The following is a 23,020-nucleotide window of genomic DNA, read 5'->3' as shown; positions in this document are numbered from 1 at the left end:
CTGAGGGTGTGGCAGGAGTTGAGGTCTATGCCTTGGCTGATCAGTGTTTTCCACTGTATTGGCCCTACCTTTGTAACTCTAGTTTTGCCACCTAACAAAAGGGAAACTCAGCATATAGCAGCCTGTGAAGAGTGTTCCAGAAAGTACAATGTCACTCATTAGCTGGGTTGGTTTCTTTTTATAATTTAATTTTTGGTCTATGTACTTAATGTAAGTGGTAAAGAGAATATTTCAAAGAACTTTCATGTTATTTCCATAAGTAACATCTAGTTTAATAAATAAAATCATGATCTGTGTTGTAGGGAATTGTTCAAAAATTGGATTATCCATCTTTTACTTTGTTTTATGAAATGATGGGACTAGAACCCATGTCCTTGGACATAGACTTAAAGGGGGCCACAAAGCTAATTGTATAAAGCTAAGCCATGCATACTTGAGTTAAAAGTCTAAGCATGAAAATAAAACAAAAACACAAATCAGTGTGCTACTGAATCAACCAAATTATTTGTGTTTCTGTAATAGGTTTTACTTTTCAGTGATTTTTTTTAAACTCTCCAAAGTAAAACTGCACATGAATTCTAAAGACATATAACTGAAGGCCAGAACTGCAGCACGGGGTGCAGTGTCTGTACTTTTCACAGCAAACAACAGCAAAGGCAGCCCAGCACCCAGGAAAGGCAGCCTGCACCTAAAACTTAAAAGAAAGGAACCAACATTCAGATAATAGGCAATGAAAAGTAGTAAGCATTTGCTTAATTTTTTTCAGAAAGAAAATGCATTTTTTAAAAAGAATGCCTCATTTACATTTTAAATGAAAAAATTAACACCATGGGCTATAAGAACGATGTTTATTTTTAACAATATTAAAACAAATCACTGAAGTTCTGCAACATAGTAAGCACCTATGGAATTCACCTTTCAGAAAACAAGCGCAGTGAAGGCACACAGAGAATTCCAGTTACTTCCAGAACCATTCACAACTGTCTACAAACATTGTTCTTCAATGCTCTTCACAGAACTGCTTCGTTTTATAAAAATTCCAAAGCCCCATCATAGAATGTACTCACATTAACTGGCGTTTTTAATTACTTCACTAATGTACACATTAAAGACATTTGAAACATTAGCCTTTATTATAATGCATCATTCCTTCACAAAATCATGGCAAATGATTGAACAGCCACATGGAAATAAAGTGGCATCTGAGTTTCTGTTGATGATTAAAAGTTTGAAAAGCTGAAGGTGTCTTGTTACTCTTTATTCCTTAGTTGATTTTCTGTTGTTTGTATAATTTTAATATTTTGGTTTTGTAAGGAAGACTAATGTTTTAAGGAAAAAAACAAGATATTTCTAGTAAAATGAAATAGCATGTGAATGAAGGTTAAACGTGTTCTCTAAAGAACATCCTTTTGACATCAGTGTGTGTGCAGGGTACTGGAAGGATCAGCTCGTCTGATTCAACTCATTTTCTTACAAAGAAAAACACCCTGTGCACGAAGACATTATTATATGATTACTGCTGAACACAGGTCCAATAAATTCTCTACTTACATTCTTTCAAGTGTAAGATAAAATTAATTAGAAGACCCTAAGTATAAAAATCACATCAGGAATTTAAGGATGTGCTGAAAATGGGACGAGATTACATTTTTCTCAACGAATAAAAGTCTTAAAACTGATCTGCCTGTGGTACAGACAGAACACCCTACCTACTGACCTAAACCAAACATGCATTTTGAGACATAAAATATTCTGAGATAATAGTAAAACTCAAATTATTCCATGAATAATCTGAAAAAATGCTAGCTATAACTGATGATGGTTAAGTAGGATGTAAACGCTTCCTTTTGTGCAATTCCATTAAGTTTTCAAGTATAAGCAGTCTGTGTATAAGTCATAAAGAGAAGCCACAAATTATATTCTTTACTTATTTGAAAATACAAGACTGCATAAGGAACCATAGACTCTGCCCAGAATATTGTCTAAAGTTTTAAGTTATTTTTATCAACCATAGTGATTTTGTTGCATATAATATGGTGACATGTAGACTTACAGGCTTCTGTTGTACATACACTAAGTAAGGTTTCCCTGAGATAAAGTATCCTGCTGGCATAAAGCTGTATTCAGACTGCAATCTGAATTATAATCTGACAGAGAGAGCACTAATAATGTTTCATCATCAGTTGGTATGCACAGTGTTTCTTTGCAGTGGACTAGCCGTCGATCTAATATTAAACAATGGTATCATAAAATTTTGTTTAAAATGAAATTTCCCAAACCATACAAAGATACACTGGAATGGGAACTTCAGATATAGCTATGTTCGCTCTTCATATGTAAACAGGAATCTCTTCTAACACTAATTAATTCAAAAGGAACATAGCATTGTAAAAGTTAGAACACTACCTAAATAGCCATTTTCTCATGTAAGGGTCAGATAAACATTAATTCATTTAGACGGTTTGCTCTTGAATTTAGTATACCAGATAGGATCCCACCATTGAATTTTAACTAGGAAGTCATTCACAGGAAATAACTTCTTATTGGATGGTCTCAGAAATGCTGCTGAGATAATCTTCAGACTTCATTATAAAATTTGTCCACTCCTGGCAAATTTCCTCCATGGAGAACTCGGTACCACCATACTCCAAGGGAAGAATGTCCGGGAAGTGCTGAAGCAGGGTTGAGTTGTAGTTGCCCCCATGCAGATGAATCTGAAATAGCCACAGTATTTTAAAAGGTGTTGTCTTTGGCTTCACCGTGCCAGAAGCATTTCCAGTGGAAAAACAACCCAACAGAACAGGATACATCGAGGTTAGCAGGTACATAGACACACTGCACCCTTTGTTCTGTTCTCAAATCTAGGAATGTTTCTTAGGTTATGCTGGTATGAATCATAATTTTATTGTTTCCTTTGATTTGCACTTGTAGATTTACAAAAGGCTGATAAAAAAAATCTACTACCTGGTATCAGTTCATAGTAAACAGAAGCAGATAGTTGCACCCACAGTTAGGCTCATGAGGAGTAGTTTATATGGTTAGAGTCAATGGATGCAATACCATCAAGAAATTATGACAGCTGTGAGTCCAAATTTTTCATTTTAAATTTTAAAAAGTGATTGTAGAATGCCAGTAAAGGCAAGATAAAGCAAGTCATACAAACCAAACGTGGATCTTGCTAAAGAAAATAAGCAAAAATATCTTTTCCAAAGCTGGGCGTATAGAAGGACACAGGCCCTCATGACTACAGAGAGCACTAGAGAAACCAGAATTGTTAAACACACAGGCATTTTCTTCAATAAAAGAACCTGATACCTGTTCACCCAGAAGACTGGGGTTAATAATGATGTTTAATAACCTGGTGATCTTTTGCTGTTCTGTGGAGTCAGCTCTCACCAGAATCCCTCTCATTCTGAGCTTTGTTTCTCAGACAAAAGAACCCATCCTTATGAAAAAGACCCCACGAACTTTGCAAAAGATGCTTATTTCTTATTGTTATGCTAATTAGAAAGCCTTCTTCCTTAGACCCTCATCTGTCTCAGTAAGTAGAACCTATTCTTGTGGAAGAGGTCACTGGAGCTTTCCAAAAAGAGACATACTTTTCAAAGAAGTTTCTATGTAGCTCTGCTTTAAACTTTGTTGGCAGGAGGAAACTCTTCCCCCAAAAGTCGCACTGCTTTTAACCATGTAAAAGATAAAACACTTGGGGTCAGACTCCAGAAGTTTGAACGAGCCTGCCTAACTAAAGTCATGCCGAACCGAGTTTCCCTGCAGTACTTGCTTGCAGAGACAAACACATAGAGGAAAATGGTTATCCAGTGCTTTCAGCAACCATTTGATAGGAACCTCTGTGTGCTAGGAAATTTGGGATGGTAATGGAGAGATGGTGCAGTGAACCTTAGTTCCCAGCACCCACACTGGGCAGTTTGTACCTCCAGCTCCATGGGATCTGATGCCCTCTTCTGGCACACACACACACACACACACACCTTAAAAAAAAATAAATATTTTTTTTTTCTCAGCAGGGCCATGGTGGCACATACCTTTAATCCCTGTCTCCAATAAAAAATAAATAAATAAAAATAAAAATAAAAACCTTTTTAAAGAAAAAAAATGAGGGATGATGGATAACTATCTATACTTAAAAACTTCATATCCCAACCTTGATTGACTTTTTAAGACTATCAAAGATGCTACCAGTTAACTGAGAAGAAATTCTATCTTCCCTGGGAAGGAGACATATTGAAATCTACATTGTTGTCAAGAAGCTGAGAAGGAAAGGTGCCTGGGTTTCTTTACCCATTTGGCTGTGAGTTAATTTTCACCAACAGCTCAGTTCTTAAAGTTTTTTTTTTCTCTTTTTTGGTTCATCCTCTCCCTTTTTACTAGATTCAGTTATTCTCAATTTGTTTTCTTTGTTCACACACACAAAATAAATATGCTTATTTTTGGAACTTTAAGTGTTCAATGTCACTATAGGAAAACAAAGTGGCCCATATAAAACCCTAAAGTACAGAGTATCCAGAAGTGGCCAGCTTCTCTAGCGCTGACAGTTTAGGAATGATTTTTCTTAAAGACAGAAAGAAATTGGCCTGAAGAGATAAGCTTGCTTGATGCTCTTCCAGAGGACCAGAGTTCAGTTTCCAACATCTGTATCAGGTGGTTCCCAACTGCATGTGAGTCCAGCTCCAAGAGATCTGACACTGTGTTCTGGCCTCTAGGGTGACCTGTGCTTAGACACATACCTCCAAACAGACATATGCATAACTAAGGAATAGAATTATTTATTTATTTATTTATTTATTTATTTATTTATTTATTTGGGTTTTCAAGACAGGGTTTCTCTGTGGCTTTGGAAGCTGCTCTGGAACTAGCTCTTGTAGACCAGGCTGGCCTCGAAGTCACAGAGATCCACCTGCCTCTGCCTCCCAAGTGCTAGGATTAAAGGCGTGCGTCACCACAGTGAGGCTTGAATACATTTTTCAAAGACAGAAATACCCACTGGGAGTCACAAGTAACAATATGTAAAAACAGAAGAAAGAAGGAGAGGGACTGGTTGGGAAAAAATAGTTCAATGGCAGTGGAGGAACTTGAGAAAAGGATAAGGGGTGGCGAATAAGCAAAATACATTAGACACATACTTGGAATTGTCAGTGAATAAGGAAATAAATTTAAGGAAAATAAAGAGAAAGAAATAACAACTGGATCAGTTAATCTGTAAAGAATCTCTTTAGGGTCATAATATTCTGACCAAATATAAAATGCTTTGCTTTCTGAAAATGGATGAATAGTTGCTAAACTTCCAAGTATCTCATTGTAATTAATGCCATCACTACTTATATTTTTTTTGAGGTTTAAATCACAAATTCTTCCAAACCCATCTGTAGCAGGCAAATGGTGCACGCCTGTGCATCCTGCACCTGCTCAGAACACTGAGGTGGGAGGGTCACTCGAACCTAGAAATAAGAGACAAACTGGACAATTTAACAACACCCTGCATGGAAGCTGTACAAATGGCCCTCTGTACGATAGTTCAGGAAGCCAGTTGATGTTCTGGAGAACAAATTACTTTAAAGCTTTGAAAACATATAAATAAAACATTTGAAATCAAAAATTCTACGTGAAGCCCTGCAGGACAGGTTAGTGAAAGTCATCTCCTTTGACATTAAGTCGTAAACCCCAGGCATAACACTGTTTCAGATACATGTGTTTTATACTTAAGGCACTGTGTATTCTCATTTGTATAAATAACACATCCACATAACTTAAAAATCAAAACAAGATTTAAAACAGATTGTGCTACGAACTCTGCCTTCACCTGCCATTACTGAATCATTTTGTAATCGCCCATATTTCTATTTATCCTGACAAAATATGTTTTTGTGCAAACATAATTACATGTTCTTATTCTCCCCTTTGCACAGAAATGTAGCCTACTATCAACGCCAATCTGCATGGTATGTGTCTCACCTTAAAATACATCCAGCAGTCTTGTGTGAATTCATCACAGTTCATTCCACAAGCCCCTCAGGCCAATGTTTGATGGTTTTAATCTTGTATCTGTGCTTTTGTTGGTGCATAGCTATATCTAGCTGGACTTCCAGAAAATGCTGACGTAGTTTATCATAACTATTACCACACTGCCCTCTACAGGAAATGTATTTTACATTCCAGTAATATATGTACATCAGTTTCCTCAGAATCTCATAGCCAGTAATGCTAGATTTTTTAAAGTAAATTTTAATTTATAAGAGTAGCTGACATATTTGATAAGTATTTGCAATATTTTTCCCATGGCTTATGGCCAAGAGATATAGGGATGTAGTAAAACTGTCCTTGACTGCGAAGAGTTAATAATGTTCTCAGGAGATATAATCACTTGAGTAGATTTTACTCACCCGGCCCTTAATCTTTTCAGTCAGAAATGGTTTAATCATGGAAAAGACAGCATGGAAAATGACTGGCTCATTTATCAAATGGATGCCACGGACTTTCAATGGAAAGGAATCCTTTTGAAAGCAAAGAAAATAAAACCTTAATAACACAACATAAATAGTGCATTACACTCCTAAAGACAAGTCTCTTTTAGGAACACATTATAAGTTTATGGTAAGGGTCTGCAAGATGGCTCATTGGGTAAAATATGGAGGGAGACCTGAGTTCAGACCACAAGCAAGCATGGAAATAGCTGGTATGGCTATGCTTGTCTCCAGAGCAGAGGAGCAGAGGCAGGCAATCCCCAGCCTAGGAGAAATGATGGGCTCTGGGTTGGTTTTAAGATCCTGTCTCAAAAAATAAAACAGAGAGCAAAAGAAGACATTAACCTCTGTCTTCTGTGCATGTGTGGGTGAGCGTGCACACACATACACACACACACACACACACACTTTACAGCAGATTCTAAAGTATGATTCCATTTTCAAAATAGTTTATTTCATCAATACAAGGTGACCTATAGGAAGGCTCACTCCTCATAGTTCAGGCCAACTAATTTAACAGCCATCTACATGCTTTGACCAGAAAATTACTCAGTAGTCATACATAAAGCTTCTTCTAAGGGAACAATGATAATTTGGGACATTTTAAATTTAGTACTTTTATCAAAAATATTTTTAGAGAAAAAATCCATGAAAATTGAAAGAATATAACAATAGTCACACATTTTTAAAAAAAATATTTCATGGTTATTTATCTTTAGTATCAAAGTCACTCATTACTTAGAAAGCTTAAAAAGTTAATACGTGAAAGAAAAATAAACTCATTGATAGTTTTTTTTATCCAAAAGCTTAATGATTACTGTTAATAAAGACCTTTTTTCTCTTTTATGAATAATTTTCCCCTTCTTGACATTTTGAGATTATGGTTGAGTTTTCCCACATTCTATGTATAATTCTAATTTTACTTAAGCTAATGGCTACTCTGCTCTCTAAACATTCCGTTCTGTCTTATTGCTGCAGTATGATTTGTGGTGAGCATTGTGAGTTTTAGCACTGTTGAGATGATCCATCAATGGATATGTCATCATTTAAGTGATCACTTTCCTATTTCTGGGCAAATGTGTTGTATCTAATTTTCTTCTATTTAGAAGTTATGCTACAGGCATTGTTCTGTGTCTAGAAAAAGAAGCAACTTCAGAACAGCTTTACATTCAGCAGACCTGGTCTAGGATCCTTTGGGCACTGCTGATTTGAAGGAGTCATTATCTGCCATCACCCAGCATGGCCATTCTGTACAAAAACATTTGGAAGACTTAGGAAATTACCTAGAGCATAGTAAGTTATTATTGCTATAACATACGCAGCCCTTACTATATTTATGACTATTCTTTAGGTGGGCCCCAGAAGTAGAATTGCTAGATTAACGATAATTGCTTTTGGAGTAGAGGTGGGGGTTCAAGACAGGGTTTCTCTCTGTGTAGTCCTGTCTGTCCTATAGCTCTGTAGATCAGGCTGGCCTTGAACTCACAGAGATCACCTGCCTCCCTAGCATCAGGATTAAAGGTGTGTGACACTACACCCTGGCAATAATGGCTTTTTAAAAAGACTTTGGGAGGTAGAAAGATGGCTCAGTTAGTCATTTGCTTGCCATGCAAACATTAGGACTTGGGCTTGATCCCCAAATTCATGAGGTGGGGGAGCTCAGCAACTTGGCATATAATCCTGGCACATACTTATAATCCTAGCACTGGGGTGGTGGAGAAGGTCCCTGGAGTTCATTAGCCAGCCAGCCTAGCCTAGTAAGAGGAGGCCAATGAGGGACTGTGTAGCAAAATAGGCTAAACGGCACCTGAGGAAATACACCTAAGATTGTCCTATGACTTCCTTCCAACACAGTTACACATGTGCAGGTACACACACAAGAACAAAGGTACACGCACAAAGACTTGATTTCTAAAGAAAGGTGTATCACTTTATAGCTAGCAAGACACGTGGCATCTTGTTTACATCATTGCTATAGATATCTTCGAGTCAGCTTCTGTTGTTACTGGTGTTATGACATCAAGTCTCATGTAGCCCAGGCTGGCCTTCTGATTCTCATGCTTATACCAGCCAAATGCTGCAACTTCACAAGTGTTACACCATGCCTGGCTTAGGAAGAAAACTTAAATGACAAAAATAAAATAAAATCACTTTATATTTAAATGTACACATTCTGTATTTACCCAGTTTAAATGTATTTATTTTTGAAGTTTGTTACATTTCTTAATAGGTGAATTATATTTACTGTTAATATTCTTTAAATATAATAGTAAAGCTCTAAAACTACACAAAACACAGTTAAACACTCTTGTATATTTAACACCTAACAGTTAAGATGTATACTCACTGTAAGTACAGCAGCAATCTTTTTGGCTACAGATGGGGTAATCTGGAAAGCATGGGAAATCTGCCAGCCTTCCAGATCAAATATGGCCTTGACTCCATTCCGCTGAGTTTCTACTTCCTGTACGATGAGCTCTGATGTGATGAGACTTACACGGAACACATCATAGGCTGTAAAAACTTTTGGGTCCCAGTATGCTACAAGAAATAAGTAATAAAAAGACATTACATCTTAGCACTGTGAGAAGAATCAGAAAGATTCTTTAAGGAAACCAGTAATTTTAAGACCTAAAGGATGTGTAGAAATTAGATCATGAACAACGGCGCATGGGTTAAGTAACAGATTGAATTGAGGTCCAAATATTTGTCTGCTTCTTCCTGCCTCCTTACATTTCTAGGAATGAATAGATTTTAAGAGCATGGGGTATGGATGAATGTGGATCAAATTTCATTGATAAATGAAGTCACATCATCACTTCAAGAGAGGGCTGTGCCTAGCAATGGAAATGTTCAATGCCTCTGACGGTGCTCTGAACTCAGAAACTGAAAAGTGTGAGTCTGGGTTGCAATCAGCAGCAGGGATCATGGCAGCTTATGGCTTGGCTCTGCAGTATATCCCCCAGCTCATGTGCTGCTGGCTTGGTTCCAAGTGCATGGGACTTCAGAGATGGTGCCTCCTGGAGGGACCTAGCCCTGAGCTCATCAGGAAACAAAGGCAGCTATGGGTTCTTAACTTAGAGGACTATTGGGTGGTACTGAGAACTTTGGAAGTAGGGTGTGGTTGGAGGAAGTGGTTCATCAGATGTGTGCACTTGAAGGGGATATTTTGTCTCTTGTTCTCACTTGTTGCCTCCTGAACACCATAATCTTGCCAGCTTTCCCCCACCATGCTTTCCCTGTTATGGCGTTCTTGCATCAGCACAAGCCCACAGTACTGAAGCCAACCAATGAGGGGCTTACACCTCTGGAATCAGTCTTTCCTGTCCTCACATTGTTTCCTCAGGAGCCCTGTGAAAATGATGGACAGACGACTAAGACAGCAACCAAAGAGGTTTCTAACAGAAAAGCCTGCGGATCAGATAGACAAGCTGGTCATCTGCCAGATCTCAGGGACCAGCACAGAGCAATCATGTCCCAACAGGTTTGAGCAGGGAGCTGGGCTTGGAAGGGCAGCTGTACACACCCAGGGAAAACTGAGTACCTATGGTGAGAAGAGGTACCGATTTTTCTCCACACAGTCTGTCCCTCCCCACCAAGACAGGTCATGACAAACAGAAAGGATAGTGGTAATGGACAGGCAAGGAGGTGGCCTTTAAAAATGATCAAAATGTATTAAGAATTGTCATATGATACATCCACAAGAAGACGGGAACCAAACTCCATAGACAAAGCAGCAAAAACCAAGGAAACAATTAAGAGGGAAAACTGAGTTAAAAGAAGCAATGGTTTCAACAGATGTAGGAAAGGAGACTGGAAGCTATTTGTAAGAATAGATAGGGCCAGGGAGATGGTTCAGTGGGTATAGTAGGCTCTTGCCAATAGGCTTGACTGCCTAGCTCAGTACCAGGAACCAGCATGGAGGAAGGGAGGAACTGACTCCTAAAAGTAGTCTTCTCACCTCACCCATACTGTGACTCCCGTGCACCGACCGACCTGTATACCCACACAAACACACACAATAAATAATAAATAAAGTCTGGAGAGGGTAATTACTGGTGGTAAAACCATATTGCTGAAGCCACCACACTCTGATTATCACAGGACTTGGGAAAGCAGGTGCTACCTAGGGCTGAAAGGTATAGGTTGTTGTGGGATAAAACTCATCAGCATTCTTACCCATCCTTGAATGCAGAGAGCTACAGTCATAACATCCAGCAAGATATCCACACCGCTGCAATAGTGGCATGACCATTATGGACGCAACAAACTGCTTCCTAGCTGTATGTGAGGCCTGCCTCATGCCTGGTTTTGTACATCTGGTCTCAAGCCTATAAGCAGGAAGGCACTATGGGGGAACCTACTACTGCTTTCTAAATACTTATCTTTATACACATAGATCAGTGTAGCTCTCTGCCCTCATTAGCAGAACTTCTTGCAGTGGATAGTGGTTAACACAGAAACGTACAAACTTTCAAAGTTGAGAGTTGAGTGAGTGTTGAGTACAGTTCTCAGCCATAAATGGGACATCTATCACACACACGCACACACAAGTATACACATGCACAAACACACACATACACATGTACACACACACACATACACGCACACAGGCACATACATAGGCACACACATGCACGTACGCACGCATGCACACACAATCAGGGAACACCTCAGAAGACCTAGTGGAAAGATTATAAGAACTGAGGTTGGAAGGGACTGCTGGGAAACACCATCCTCTGGATCTGACCATGTGTTGGTGAACTCCTGACCTCATAGCAGCAGGGAGCCACCTGCACAAGGTCAAGCCAGTGAACATTCCAGCATGGCTGAGGACTGTCAGATGATCTTGCTGGGAAAGGGAAAGCCACTTGTCTTCAGGGATGTAGCCCCATTCAGTTGTGTGTGTTCCAGGGGATGGCTGTATACTCATTTGCATATGGACAGCACTAATTGGAATTAATGGGTTATTAAAAAAGGACAGGAAAGGGGATATAGGGTAATGGTGTCTGAGAGAAGATGGACAGGGTAGATATGATCAAAATACATATGTATATGAAATTCTCAAAGAATAAATAAAAATATTTTATTTTTAAAAAAGAATGATTACTTTTAAAAAGATTCAGTTGAAATCTTATAAATAAAAATTAACTCAAAAGTATCAGTTGATGGGTTAAGTGGCAGTAGAGAGCCAGTCAGTGACTGACAATGATTTAAAAGTTGAGGAATTTTGTCTAAAGTCACATAAAAGAAAGATTTGGTAGTCACAAAAAATCGAGACCAATGCAATTGAATGTGGAAATTTCAAAACCTGAATATTAAGATCTCTATAAGTCAGAATAATAAAGGAAGAAGAATAAAAGAAAGAAAATGATTAATAACTAAGAAATTGGAAAAGCACAGAAAACCAAAGATCCTTGCTTAGGCTTCCAGGTAAGTTGGATGTGCCATTAATTGAGATAGTGTTTGGGGGTGGAAAGATCATATATACACATTGCACAATAGTATCCAAAACACTGCCAACTGGGTGCAGGTAGAACAGAGAACAGATTGTACTGAGCTCAATCCCCAAAGAATATAATAACATGGTAAAGACACAATTCTGGTAGCTATTTGTGCTTATGTGACACTTATGACAGGGACTGTCTAGGACAGATCTGTTTTCCTCTGCTTTAGAGGAGAGAGTTAAGGACACACGGGAAGCTGAAGGGCTCAGCACTTCTGTTCTTGCAGAGTTTCATTCCCAGCATGCATATTGCTCACAAGCATCTCACAACTTCCCGTGACTGAGCTTCAGGGGATCCCATACTGTCTCTGGCCTCTGTGGGAATTTCCATTCATATGCACATACTCCTTTACAGATACACAAATGCACGTAATATTTTTTTATTATTTTTAAATTAAGATACATAGGAAATGAAGGCTGAAGCCACTGTCCCAGGGAATTTCAGAACTTGCAGGCTGATGGAAACAGATGGTTCCTGTGGCAGAGATGAAGACACCAGTCTGGCTGAAGGAAAAAGTCCCTCAGTGCATGGCAACAGAGACACAGGACAGTGTGGTTCACATGACAGAAGTGTTTGCTGACTGTGGAAGCCAAACAGAGCTTGGCAGATTTGCCGAAAGTCCCTTCAGTGCAGCTGCTGGGAGTGAAAGGAGCTCAGGGCTTACACGAGAATCTTGGGAAGCAGGGTTGGTGACCTGCAGGAACACACAATCCAGCTGAGATCAAGGATGGTGAGACCGGAAGTGGTGGGTAGAGGCGGAAGTGGGACCAAGGCAGAGTTTGTGTTTTCACGGGCTGAGGCTTAACAGTGCTAAATGCTAGCTGGTAATAAAAAGCCATCAGGGAAAAGATGAAGATCTAGAAAGGGGAAAGATGGCCATGGAATGTCCCTTTGATTTACATCAACTCTGATTCTTGATAAGCATATGGGCATTATTTATTCAGCTCTAAAAGAGCACACTACTTCAGCTTTCCAACAAAGGAAATCTGCAGATTCTAAAACAGTTTCTGACTAAATTTCTGAGCCAACTGACCTGTCAGACATGTTCTGCCCTGTATTTTCTTTCTGTGAGCATGAATGAATTGGAAGTTCAGTTTCTCATCCCAATAGCTTCGGTTCAAACTTGCAGTAGTTGTGTGTGGGCTAGCAGCTACTGTTAATCAGGATCATCACAGAAGGTTCTATTGCACACTGCTACCTAAATAAACTCCATAAAGAAAGACATGAGGAATCAGAAATTTAATTTCTTCCCTAGATCAACCTAACATTTATTATTCATTGTGTGTGTCAGTTGATGTTTTGTGTGTGTGTGTCTGTGTGTGTGTGTTGCTATATAAAAGATGATACAACACAGCAACTCTGTGTTAATAGGTTTTTACTGTGTGCATTTTACAGATTTCAGCAAAGTCAACATGCTCCACAGCTTCAACTCAGAACTCAACTATGGCTAAAACTGAAAAGCTAAAATTTGCTTTTGCTGCTGGAGTATAGCAGTTGGTTTCAAAGGCTCAAGTTACATCCTCTGTCATGGGGCTGAAAAAGGTCTACACAGAGGGAAGGGCTCTGCATTTCCTCACTGCTTTTACTATGCATACATGTTACAGAAGGCAGGTGGCCGCGCTGGGCTTCTGTGGAAAAAGTCTATCACAGATGTTCAGTTAAAGTGCGAAAGTGTATAAAATTTTATTCTGTCCTTGTATTCTATTCATAAAGCACTTCTAAATTTCTTCTTTTCATTCTAGAACAACAGAGCACACAGGAGGCTTGTAATATACCTTTCTTTACTGACTGTAAGCAGTACGGTTTTTCCTCCCGCCGCCCGGTCTTGTCCCGCCACAGCACCAGCCCCAAATAACACACAGAGACTCCGTATTTTATATAATGCTGTTGGCCCGTTATTTGTTTCTTATCGGCTAGCTCTGTCGTAATTATTAACCCATTTTTGTTGATCTATGTATTTCTCTTACTGGGGAGCCGGCCCGCATTCTGCTTTCTCCAGACTCTCCATTTTTCCTCCTTGTCTCCTAGTCCCGCCTATCTTCCTTTCCTATTGGCCAACAGTGCTTTATTCATTAAACCAGTATGAGAAACATATACAGAATGACATCTCCCATCAACTGACCTTCCTTAAACCTATATATCTTTGAGGTTAAATATTTGAGTGTAAACAACACATCTCTCTCTCTCTCTCTCTCTCTGTGTGTGTGTGTGTGTGTGAGAGAGAGAGAGAGAGAGAGAGAGAGAGAAAGAGAAAGAGAAAGAGAGAGAAAGAGAGAGAAAGAGAGAGAGTGTGTGTAAAATGCATGTGTGGCTATTCATGGAGGTCAATGTTGGATTTTTTTCTTTTTTAATCATTCTCTACCCTATTTTTTGAGCCTCAAGCTCACTGATTCAGCTAGACTGATGGCCAGCAAACCACAGACATCTCCCTATCAATTCCATCACCAGGGTTACAGACAAGCACTGGGCCAGCATTAGCTTTTCACACGGGTTCAGGGGATCTGAACTCAGGACCTCATGCTTACATAGCAAGCTTTTTGGAGCTGTCATTCCCAGCTCCTGATTAACACACTTTTAAGTAACTATACTCCCAGAGGCCCAGGCTACACAATAGTCCTGTTAGTGTGCTACTAACGTATTTGTGGGGGAACAAAGAAAAGAAAACAAAACAGAAAAGAAAAGGCATTGGCTTTCTCGCTATAAAAATGTGGTTTGCACTTATTTTGTCTCAATTTCTAAACTAGAAAAACAAAACAAACAACAGCAAGTGCCCAGCTAGATACTCCAAAACCCAGACACTTAAAAGGGGGTGGGTGGGGAATAAAATAAAACGTTTGGATTTTTCTGGGTTTTTTCTATTATCTTTTTTTTTTGGACACTAGTTTTCATTAATTTATTTTTTACATTCCAGTACCAGATGTTTCGGTTTTATGCTCTTGGAATCTAAGCACAGTTAACGGATAAATATAAGCACCACATAAAGGTGAATTTCAGATAAATTGGGAACAAGATTTAGCATAAATATGTCCCAGGTACAAGATTTTGCAAAAGTATGTTCAGGTACACTAAAAACTTACTTGCAGTTTATCTGAAATTTGAATTGTACTAGTAACCCTGAGTTTTATAATATATTAGTTTCTTTGCTAATTTAAGCATATATGCTGGCTTTGACCCAGATGGAATAATAGAAGGACAGAAAGGCCACTACCATATGCTCTGTGGGTGATATATAACTGGGGAAAAGAAATGCAGACTCAAGTCATACTCCTGTAACATTTTGAAGAGCTAAAAACAGTCTTGTCCTTGACAAGACACCAAGCAACCAAGGTAAAGGCAGGCATCTTCTATAGGGTAGAGCCCTCATGAATGGGGTTAGTGCCACTGTAAGAGGTTCCAGTAGCCATTGTACTTCTTACACTGTGTGAGGTCAGGGTGAGATCTTTGTGTAGCAGAAAACAGGCCCCTCCCTCATCAGAACAAAATCACTGGTGCTTTAATGATGGATTTCACAGCCTCCAGCACTAAGGACTAAATTTCGCTTTTCTTCTAAGCCATCAGTCTATAGCAGCTTGATGGGATTAGACACTGACCAAAAGAAACACTAGAATACCTGGTAATGAAAGAGGAGTAAAACCAAAACGGGAGGGAAGAGAACAGCTGCATAAGACTCACCAATTCTGTAAATAAGAACTCTACTGCCGGTGGGGTCCCTGGCCCTCAACACTCCATGGTAGCCAGCCTTCAGAAGTCCAATGATACTTCTGGGATGCAGATCTGCACTTAATTCTGGACATTCTGTTCGCCATTTATAATAGTTTTTCAGTAACTGAAAAATAAAATCAAATGTATCCATAAGTGATGTACATGGTAAACATTTTGTAAAACAATTGAAAGACTTGATATTGCGTGTGAACTTTGTCATCTATCATATCAGAATCTGGAAGAGTTTTCCTTTTTAGTTATAAAAGACAATATTCCTCTCATTAAGGACTTGAGATCACAAGAGTTAGTCTTGAACTCAAGACTCAGTCATTTTTCATTACCATCCTTAATAGTCTCCAACATAGTCACCAGCAAGTCCAGACCTTCTGATGTATGCCTTACAGAAAGAGGTGGAATTGGCTTTTGCTATGAGCTGGCCTTTTAAGAATCTAGGCATATGTAAGGTTATGGATGGTAACATTCTATGGGGAGAGAAGTCTGGGAGGTAGAGAGGCCATCCTAAATCATCTGATTTCAGTCAAGTACCCATGGGATACCACGAGGAGCCAAAATGCATCATTCCACTGAGCGTTGGCCAAGACACAGAACACAGGCAAGTGTAGAGTCATACTGCAGGTCAAAAACCTTAAGGGAGATTTCCTACTTAGCAATAGATAACTGAAATACTACCCCTAGTACCTTTGAAACAAGGAATGAATGCCAATCAAATGAGTTAGAAGTAAAGAAACAATATAACTAAAAATTAGATCTTGGCAAAATATGGTTTAAAGGAAGCCCATTACGCCCTCCATAGAAATACCATCAGTCAATAAAACTTTATTATCATTTTATTTTCTTTGTGTGTGTGTGTGTGTGTGTGTGTGTGTGTGTGTGTTTGGCATTCTTCTATTTCCAAATTGACATTGTACTTGTTTTATGCTTACTGGTTGCTCTTAGCCACATCAAACCTCAGATGAAAGGCAAAGACATGGTAAGCATTTTGTGTAAATACTAGAAAGATACTGTATGTAGACTTTGTCCTTCATTGAGTTAGAGTCTTAATCTGGGGAAGCTTCATCAAAGGAACGTCATATTTGAAATCCATTGTCATAAACATGATAACTGTAGCCACAAAACAGTGGTGATCCAGAGGAGACTCAACAAACAGCTTATGTCGAGGGAGAATTCTGAGCTGTGGAAGAAGTCCCTGGCTGGGACTGAGCTGGAAAAGAGCCAATTGGACTGTGAAAAAAGCATCACCCTGGAGTCCTCTAGGGCACAGCCTCTGTGGTCCTCCACCCTTTCTTCTTTTCCTCCCTCTCCCTATTCTCTCATATTGCCATCTTCTTTTTCTGAGTGTCTCATCTCTGTATGTAATAGAGTCTCCTTAGCTTAAAAAGGTGGCACTTACTAAAAGTCTAATGCAGCAAAGTATGAAAGAAGAAAGTCAGTCAATTTGCCAGCAAAAATAATTGGTGACCTAAATAACCATTTCCAAAAACAGCAAGAACAAGAGGCACATTGAACTCTGATGCAATCATTCTGTCCAACACCATGAATTTCCCTTCCTCCCCCTATCCTAGGTGGCATTAGAATGAATGTCAACAGCATTTTAGGATGCTCACTTACTTTTTGACAATCTCCTTAGAAAAAAGCAAGCCTTTAAAATCCATGTCTGGCATGCATGTCGAAAGCAACATCTTGGTGACTATATAGAATAATGGTTTTATTGTCCTGGGAATGTAAAAGTGTGTCTTGCTAAAGAGGCTCATAGAGTTAGTGAACACAGCTCATTCAGCACATATCTGCAGATTGTGGGCTCTCGGTAGATGAAAACATGCTGAGTGAAAGAATGGATCTATGCATATATCCATCAGCTGTGCCCATAATTGAAAAGAATCATTTCAGTAAATATGAATAATTACTGTAATGTGTCTTAACACTTATATTTCCCAAAGGCTCAAATCAAAATCTTTGGTCATTTACTCTACAGCAATAAACGAATTCACAATTCCACTTGACATAAAGGTTAATAATAAAAATAAATTGGTACTAATCAACTCTTTAGCCAAACTCAAGTCCAGAGCAACAGCAACAAAGAACTGGCTGCAAATCAATATTTGTTACTGCTGTTACTGAAAGCTGTCTATTCCAGTCAAAAATTGGAAATGAGCTATTTAGGGTAGGTTCTTTCTTACACACACACACACACGTATTTGTGAAGTCCAATACCATTTTCTCAGTTTTGCCTCATAATGACCCTGCGTCAAAGCCATGGAAAATTATGTTTATCCATTAAGCAAAATGAAGACTGAAACTTATATATGATATGACAAATTTCATGAAAAGAAGCTACAGTTTGATGGAAATCCTCAGGAAGAGGAAGAATTTTAAAAAGCTGTGAACTTGTTTAAATTCAGGAAAGCCTATGCTTCTGGAAGACTACTGGCTTCTTCAGGTTAGAATAATCAGAATGAAACCATAAAGACAGTTGAAGTCTATGTAGGTTTTGTGTTATTTTGTTGCTAATAATATAATAACATAGATGACACCAGTTTTAAAGAGATAAAATTCATCTGGGCTCACAGTCTGGCCCTAGGTCTAGTGGTTGCAATATGTTGTTGGCCAGACTCAGGGAGTGTGTGTGTGTGTGTGTCATATAAAAACTACCAGTATTCTATCACAAATGTTCCACGTTGACAAACTTCCCAGGAAGTCCACTCCATACACAGTAGTTGGATTATATTTCTGCTCGCTTACTACTTCGCCATAGGAATTAAATCTCAATGGGAGTTTTGAGAGAACCAACCATATCTAAACCATCACAGCTTACAACAGAAATATAAAGAACTAGGCAGTTTGCTTGTCAAACAGATGAGGCTATTTTTATGCCTACTATTCTGACTTGAAGGAGCCAGTAGTCTTCCAGCAGCATGAGCTCTTCTGATCTTCAACCTCTTCAACCAAGTTCAAAGCACTGTGCCACAGACTAACAGTGAGTACTGACTAGTTACCCCACTGTGTCACAGGCCAGTGAGTACTAACTAGTTACCCCTCTGTGCCATAGACTAACAGTAAGTGCTGACCAGTTACCCTACTGAGCCACAGGTTAACAGTGAGTGCTGACGACTTACTCTCTATCTCAAATTCTTGTAAAATGAAAAAAAAATAGAAACCCCACATAAATCATTCAGCAAAGTGCCTGTCATTCCATAAACATATTGGCTATTAAGACTCGAAAATATTAATTTATCATAATTTCAAAAACGTGAACAATAAGAAATTCCATTATAACTGAGGGAACTGTAGAAGTTTCCTCCTCCAAACCATTAGGGTTTATATACCATGAGTAAGAGAGTTTGCACTAACTACAACTACAGAGAAAAATAAAAAGTAAGTTGCATAGCTTTGCCCTTTCCTCTTTCCTTCCAGTTGGCAGACAAGACAGAGAGGTCACAAGCAGAAACTTGGGCTCTGTCCAGTGGACTCGGAGTCCTACTAGGCAATTCATCAAGGGTCTGTGCAATGAAAACCATTCAGCAAAAGAGGGAATACAGGAAATATACATGTTCTCACAGAGGCTATGCACTGATTCTATATCTTTACCTGCTTACTCATGACTGTTTAAAAAGCAGCTAAGACCAACAACTCGTAGATTTTGTTATTAGGTATGTCTCTGTATTTGTAAGGACTCGTTGAAACTGCAGGAACTGCATCTTCATTTTCACTAGCTGGACCATGCATATTAGTGTGTTCATTGATCATGATCACAGAGTTCAGAAACTTCACACCCAGCACAGGGAAATAAGTGAAGCTGCACTGTTATTTAATTACTAACATGTAGTGGCATCTTGTTCTCCCAGTGGACTTGGGGTGGTGGCTGCTGCAGCCTAGGGGCATGGCTTCAGGTGTGCAGATGTGCAGGCTGGGTCTCCCTTGGGCTGTGGTTGGTGCATTCTATAGAGCAGAAACTGCATCTTCAGCGGTTATTTACCATCATTGTGTCAGTGTTCCCCTAGCAAATACCAGTTAATTATTTATCTGGGCTATTGTGGACTCCTTTAAACCCACTTTCACTAAATTGAAATCAACATTTAAAAAGGAAAGCAATCCATAATAGATTTCTAAAGAAATTGTTGAATAGAATCATTTATAAAAGGGCTGGGCCATAGTTCAGTCATAGACTACTGACCTACCATGTAAGTGGCCCTGGGTTCAATCCCAAACTCAAAAAAAAAAAAAAAGATAAAACGGGGGGGGGGGGAGGAAGGAAGCAAGCAAGCAAGGAACAGGAAGAAAAAGAATTTTACAGCACCAAAACAGAAACTAGGGGTGCGATTTGGTAGCATGATGAGTGTTTGTCCAGTGCAAAAATGAGTTCAGTTCTACAAGAGGAAAATGCTGGTCCTGTGGAAGGCAAATCATCACAGGAGTGGCAGTGTTTGTCAAGGTCAGGGAGCTCTGCAATAAATTAATTCATTAACAGATGGAGAAAGCTCATTCCCCCAGCTCCAGGGCTGCTACACTGATGGCAAGACTTAGCCTTGACAGTGACACAGTTAACTTGCTGATACACTGCTAACGTCACCAGAAAACAAAACACGCATGGAACACAAGAGCAAACAAAAAATAGTCAATATGTTTAATCATACTTAAACATCCTAGTTATTTCAGAAAGGACATGGCTTAAATGTCAGATAGGCGATAAGCTAGGACAAAGACTGCATTTCTTTGATGTAGATAGGTATTCCCAAAGCAGAAAAAAAAATAGAACAAGAGGCAAAGAAAAAAAAATAAACACAAAAAAAACTAGTTTTAGATATCTAAAATATGGTTAACCTCACTTCTAACAAAATTAATGTATTTTATAATGAAAATACAAACTATTTTCCATCTAGCAGGCATAAATCTTATTTGGTAAAGCAGCCTTCATAATATGGAGAAAAAGACACCATCACACAGTGCACATTGTATCAGTACGGCAAACAAAGTGAAAACCTCGCTGCAAAGCTGATGTATTCCTCAACCCTGAAGATACGAGCATCATACTTCAGCAACCGATGAATTTGTCCGATAAGGACCCATAAGAAATACATTCTCAATTTATGTATAAAGACGAAGTATAAAGACAAGCTAGAATAAAAAGTCAGTGATAGAAGAAAACACTCACAAATAGCATTATTTGTACTGCTAGATAAGAATGAGGATGTAAAACATGACGAAGAAAGAGGAACACCAATTGAAGGGGTCAATGTCCAGCATGGCAGCACTGGGGTCCGCATGACTGGATAAAGGCATGAGAGGGGAGCATGGGCCCAGCACCACCTGGTAACACTCCACAGCCACAAGGGAAACTGATTAGATACATTTAACGTAATATTGTTTAGGGATAAATACAGTCCCCAAAAGTGCAAGATGTGTATGAAGGTGCTCACATGACATGATTCTGTATAACAAGCGGCTGAGAAAAGACAAGTTAATAATAATGAGGAGGAGGAGGAAGAGGAGGAAGAGGAGGAGAAGCAATGCGCTAAGTAACAGGTAATGCCCCCACACTTCTGGTTACTCAACTACTGGCTAAAGTTTGTGATGGGAATTTTTTTTTCCCCTTTTGGAAATTCCTTTGCACTTTTTACTATCTTGTATTATTTGTGTTGCTTTTTGCCATACCCAACACTTGTCGGGTAAAATTAGTTTCCTAAGATTCGGAGAAATGTCTTGGTCACGGTCAGGTCCACCCACTGACCGCTTACTCGGGGTCAAGCACAGGGATGGTTGAGCACATCTTGTTCTAGCAGTTGCAGGTTAATGTGCAATTGTGGAAACTACTGTGTAGTCACTCTTACTGAACAGATAAGGGCTCTGACCCCGAGGGACAAACTCAAGGTCGCATCTCTCTGGCCCCAAGGCCCCCTCTCTGTGTGCTGTGAACACCTGAAACACAAAAGAATCGCCCCTCCCGCCCTGAATTCCGAACATGCCAAACTGCTTGACTGTCCTGGCATTTAGCTTAACATAGTCCCTTTTAAGATGTCTTCAGATGTCCATTTGGTCCTTCTCTGACCACGCTACGAGTTATCTACTCAGGTGTGTAACTTTGTCTAATTCAAGGGACCATATTAGTCCGAGCAAGGACCAGTTGGACCGCCAGGACCACAGCCTCTGCGGGGGGACAGAAGAGAGGACACCCGAGGGTCTGGGCGCACCTGCAGCCACCTTGCCACGCTCGGCGCCGGTGGATCCTGCCCGGTGCACACTTACCCGCCAGGCCAGGTCCAGATCGAAATCCCGGGCGCGCAGGAAGCGCAGCAAGAAGGCATCTGTGAGCGGGTGCGGGATCTGCGGGATGCCCGCCTCCACCGCTCGGCTCCTCAGTTCCCGCAAGGATGGCTGCACCAGCGGCGAGTGGTCGGGTAGCGCGTTGAGCTGTGTCCCGGCCACTGGCCCTGAATGCATCTCTGCCATGCCCGCCGCGCCACCACCGCTGCCAGGGCAGCGGTGAAAAGCTTGGGCCCAGCGCCACCCTCCTCCCCCCCACCCCCCCCCCCGGGCCGTGGCCGCCGCCCCACGCACTCACCCGGATTGCCCCAGACTCTCGCGGCTCGCCGGTGCAAGGGCCACCGGCCACTCTCTTAAAGAAACCCACGTGGTGCCCTCTGGTGCTGATCACCTCCTTAGGGCTTTCCAGCCCGGCCTGAGCCAGTCCCAGTTAAAGGAAAGTCCTGGTGTTGATGTCAGAAAGTTAGTTGGGATGTTTATGAGCTGGCTGCCAGAGGACCTTTTCCAGGCCTTCCTCTTTGCCCTCCCTTACACTGTTCCTTTTTCATGAAGCTGTAAAGTTAAACAGCTATTTAACAGCCTGTGGCAGAGACTGTAGGCGCTCTCCTCCCTATGCCTTCCTTAAGGCTGCGCTCAGGCCACCTCTGGAATTCTAACTAGTTTCCAAATTGCAGTTCAAGGAAACAACTTTGATAGTCTTACTGCTCCTCCCCCTCCTTACTTCTCTCCAGGAAAATGCTTCACAGATCTTGGCTTCTATCTCTGTTAGAGTCACATTTAGATAAAAGGGAAGGATGTGGAGGAGGGTGCTTTTTAAACATAAATGTATGTGTTTAAACTTCACCACCAGTCTCTCTAGACCCAAATTCTTAAGTGATGCAATCGGAAGGATGTCTGGTGAAGGAGATGCAAGAAAGTACTTTTCCTTTATTTCCCGTAAACTGAAATTATGCTAGAATTGAACTGCCCCCTAGACAAAAGAGCTTCCATAAAACTAATTTTGCATACCAAAGCGGACCTGGCTGCCAGGTTCTCCCAGCATCCCTCAGTCCC

General features: G+C 40.1%; 1 protein-coding gene across 1 annotated transcript; it reads right to left on the bottom strand.

The window, feature by feature from the left end:
* Window positions 1-833: 833 nt before the first annotated feature.
* Ttpa (alpha tocopherol transfer protein) lies at window positions 834-22,168 on the bottom strand. The gene is made up of 5 exons (XM_051198423.1): window positions 21,950-22,168; window positions 15,659-15,812; window positions 8,827-9,020; window positions 6,399-6,509; window positions 834-2,714 (listed from the first exon to the last, which is right to left on the bottom strand). The coding sequence occupies exons 1-5, from the start codon at window positions 22,151-22,153 to the stop codon at window positions 2,541-2,543; spliced, it is 837 nt and encodes a 278-aa protein (XP_051054380.1). The 5' UTR covers window positions 22,154-22,168; the 3' UTR covers window positions 834-2,540.
* Window positions 22,169-23,020: the final 852 nt, after the last annotated feature.

Source organism: Phodopus roborovskii, unplaced genomic scaffold (genome assembly GCF_943737965.1).
Source record: "Phodopus roborovskii unplaced genomic scaffold, PHOROB, whole genome shotgun sequence".
NCBI classification, from domain to species: Eukaryota; Metazoa; Chordata; class Mammalia; order Rodentia; family Cricetidae; genus Phodopus; species Phodopus roborovskii.
The sequence above is the reverse complement of the archived record's forward strand: the minus strand, read 5'-3'. Positions and strand labels throughout refer to the sequence as shown.

Coding starts and splice junctions, on each gene's coding strand:
- Ttpa (XM_051198423.1), bottom strand. CDS start 22,153: ATGGCAGAGATGCATTCAGGGCCAGTGGCCGGGACACAGCTCAACGCG. Junction 6,510..8,826: donor AGATTGCTGCTGTACTTACA/GTGAGTATACAT, acceptor TGCTTTCAAAAG/GATTCCTTTCCATTGAAAGT. Junction 2,715..6,398: donor CTGAAAAGATTAAGGGCCGG/GTGAGTAAAATC, acceptor TGGCTATTTCAG/ATTCATCTGCATGGGGGCAA.